The sequence below is a fragment of the Drosophila guanche genome, unplaced genomic scaffold (assembly GCF_900245975.1).
Source record: "Drosophila guanche unplaced genomic scaffold, DGUA_6, whole genome shotgun sequence".
NCBI lineage: Eukaryota > Metazoa > Arthropoda > Insecta > Diptera > Drosophilidae > Drosophila > Drosophila guanche.
Genome location: NW_022995860.1, coordinates 8,467 through 11,235, shown reverse-complemented (window position 1 = coordinate 11,235; position 2,769 = coordinate 8,467). Strand labels below are relative to the sequence as shown.

At 45.9% G+C, this 2,769-nt stretch overlaps 1 protein-coding gene across 2 annotated transcripts; it reads left to right on the top strand.

Moving 5' to 3' along the window:
- The first annotated feature begins 1,685 nt into the window (after window positions 1-1,685).
- On the top strand, window positions 1,686-2,427 carry LOC117591615. Of its 2 annotated transcripts, none has more exons than XM_034284926.1 (3): window positions 1,686-1,808; window positions 1,854-2,151; window positions 2,212-2,427. In XM_034284926.1, exons 1-3 carry the CDS (start codon window positions 1,774-1,776, stop codon window positions 2,221-2,223), a joined length of 345 nt encoding a protein of 114 aa, XP_034140817.1. In that variant the 5' UTR covers window positions 1,686-1,773; the 3' UTR covers window positions 2,224-2,427. The 2 variants fall into 2 exon arrangements, with proteins under 2 accessions (XP_034140817.1, XP_034140818.1); XM_034284927.1 differs by having other exon boundaries at window positions 1,690-1,808; window positions 1,869-2,151.
- Window positions 2,428-2,769: the final 342 nt, after the last annotated feature.

Below are 2,769 nucleotides of genomic sequence, written 5' to 3'. Positions count from 1 at the left end.
ATCGAGTCTGGCACAAAGGTTTGTTGTACAAGATAAAGAAATGGCTACCTGCTCCGTACTGATTGTTAATCAAATCATATCTGGCTAGAAGATGCTTTTACGTGCAGCAGAAAACCGATAGTTCATCACTACTTCTCATCAACTCAGGCGTCCCACAAGGAAGCGTATTGGGACCAATTCTCTACACCCTATATGCGACCGACATGCCAGTTACAAACAACTGCACTGTTGCAACATATGCTGATGATACAGCCGTTTTAGCCACAAGCACATCTATAAATGAAGCTTCTGAACTACTGCAGAGTGAGCTAAGCCTAATTGAAGACTGGTTCCTTCGATGGAAAATTAGAATAAACTCCCTGAAATCCGTCCAAATAACGTTTTCATTAAGACCAGGTAACTGCCCAAATGTTACACTTAACGGCTCACCAATTCCACAAAGTACCTGTGTGAAGTATCTCGGCTTGCATCTCGACCGCAGATTNGTATCAACTGATATTGATATTACAGCCGTTTTAGACACAAGTTCATATATAAATGAAGCTTCTGAACTACTGCAGAGTGAGCTAAGCCTAATTGAAGACTGGTTCCTTCGATGGAAAATTAGAATAAACTCCCTGAAATCCGTCCAAATAACGTTTTCATTAAGACCAGGTAACTGCCCAAATGTTACACTGAACGGCTCACCAATTCCACAAAGTACCTGTGTGAAGTATCTCGGCTTGCATCTCGACCGCAGATTAACATGGAAAAACCACATTAAAGCAAAATGTCAACAACTTAGACTTAAAACACTAAAAATGTCCTGGTTGATAAGTCGAAAATCAGAAACCACTATGGAAAACAAAATTCGCCTCTACAAATCCATACTGAAGCCTGTTTGGACCTACGCTATACAGCTTTGGGGAACTGCTAGCAACTCAAATATTGAAATACTTCAGCGTTACCAATCAAAAACTTTGCGACACATTGTCAATGCTCCGTTTTACGTATCTAATGCAAACATCCATCAAAAAAAAAAAAAAAACTTCAGTGGCATTGTTGCCTCCATTTGATTGAGACTATACTCTCTGTTTGCTAGGTACCCTCCCGGAAATTAAAACAGATCTTTATTTTACTATCAATACCACACATATACTATCGGTACCACAAAATACTATCGTCTGACTTTCTAGATTTTTTCGGCATGTTTTTTTTTGTTTGATCTGACTACTGACTGGCGTAAAGCCACTAGAAAGTAAAGTTTTGTTTTATTTATTTAAAATTGTACACACTCGAAATCTTACAACTGGCCGAAAGCTGGATCGGCTGGCGGGCGTGCCGGAAGACAAGCTGGTCGAGGCCCATGGCAGCTTCCACACCAACTACTGCATTAAGCGTATAATGGAATACGGCATTGCCTGGATGAAGGAGAAGATCTTCGCTGATCGGCTGCCCAAGTGCACGGCATGCAAGAAAATTGTGAAGCCGGATATTGTTGTCTTTGGGGAAGACTTGCCCGAAAAGTTCCTCAAAAGTTTGGTGGAGACTTCCAGGAGTGCGATCTGCTGAGCATCATGGGCACCTCGCTGGAATTGCATCCGTTTGTAGCTTTGGCGCAGTACCCTGGACCGCGCTGTGTGCGTCTCTTGATCAATCGCGATGCCGTTTTTTTTCCCAAGTTTACCACCTGGATGGAGGACCAAAATAACGACTGTCTGCGGCAGCATCCACTTGGCACTGGGCTCGACACGAACAGCGAGTCATGTATTGACTTAGCGGAGCAGCATTCAAATGCCACTTTCACCCACCTACGTCGAGGCTCTCAGGTACTTTATCCGATTTTGAGATATATTAATTAGTATTGATTCAAGTTCATCCCACGGTAGAGTGACCGATGAAAACAGCGCTGGCGCAGCACAGCTCATTGATCAGACGATGAACATCAGACAGCACATCCCTTCTTGTGAACTCCTCTCTCGAGTTCGAAGTATCGGCATTGTGGATGGTTCAGCAGGACAGCAGGTTCAGGACAGCCCAATCGATGCTGCCCAGGCAAGCGGCAGTGACCCTCCTTCTAGAGCGAATAGAGAAAGGCCACAGTCTGAATGGTCTTGCCGAGGCCCATCTCATCGGCTAGAATGGTGTCGATTGCCTGTCGAGGCTCTTCAGGTACTTTATCCGATTTTGAGATATTTTAATTAGTATTGATTCAAGTTCATCCCACCGTAGAGTGACCGATGAAAACAGCGCTGGCGCAGCACAGCTCATTGATCAGACGATGAACATCAGACAGCACATCCCTTCTTGTGAACTCCTCTCTCGAGTTCGAAGTATCGGCATTGTGGATGGTTCAGCAGGACAGCAGGTTCAGGACAGCCCAATAGATGCTGCCCAGGCAAGCGGCAGTGACCCTCCTTCTAGAGCGAATAGAGAAAGGCCACAGTCTGAATGGTNTGAAGTTGGGCAACACCACCGAGGCCCATTCCACTTTCTTCAGCCAGTCTGCTGTTGGACTGACTTCCTGGCTGGCGTTCTGCCGACGGAGTATGTGCCCAGCACTCCTCTTTTCGGCATAGCTATATTTTTTGGTTTGGGCGCTGGTTGATGGTAAGCCATCACCCGCCGCTTCACCGGAAGGTTGAGCAGCCGCAATATTGCTTAGCTGCCCCACCATGGTATCAGTTTTGGGTGTTGGCTTTCCACCCATCCCAGGTTTAGGATGTAACCCACCCGGATTCATACCCGCGTCCTTCACCGTGCAGGTCTTTCCTGCGTCTGAGCGGATCG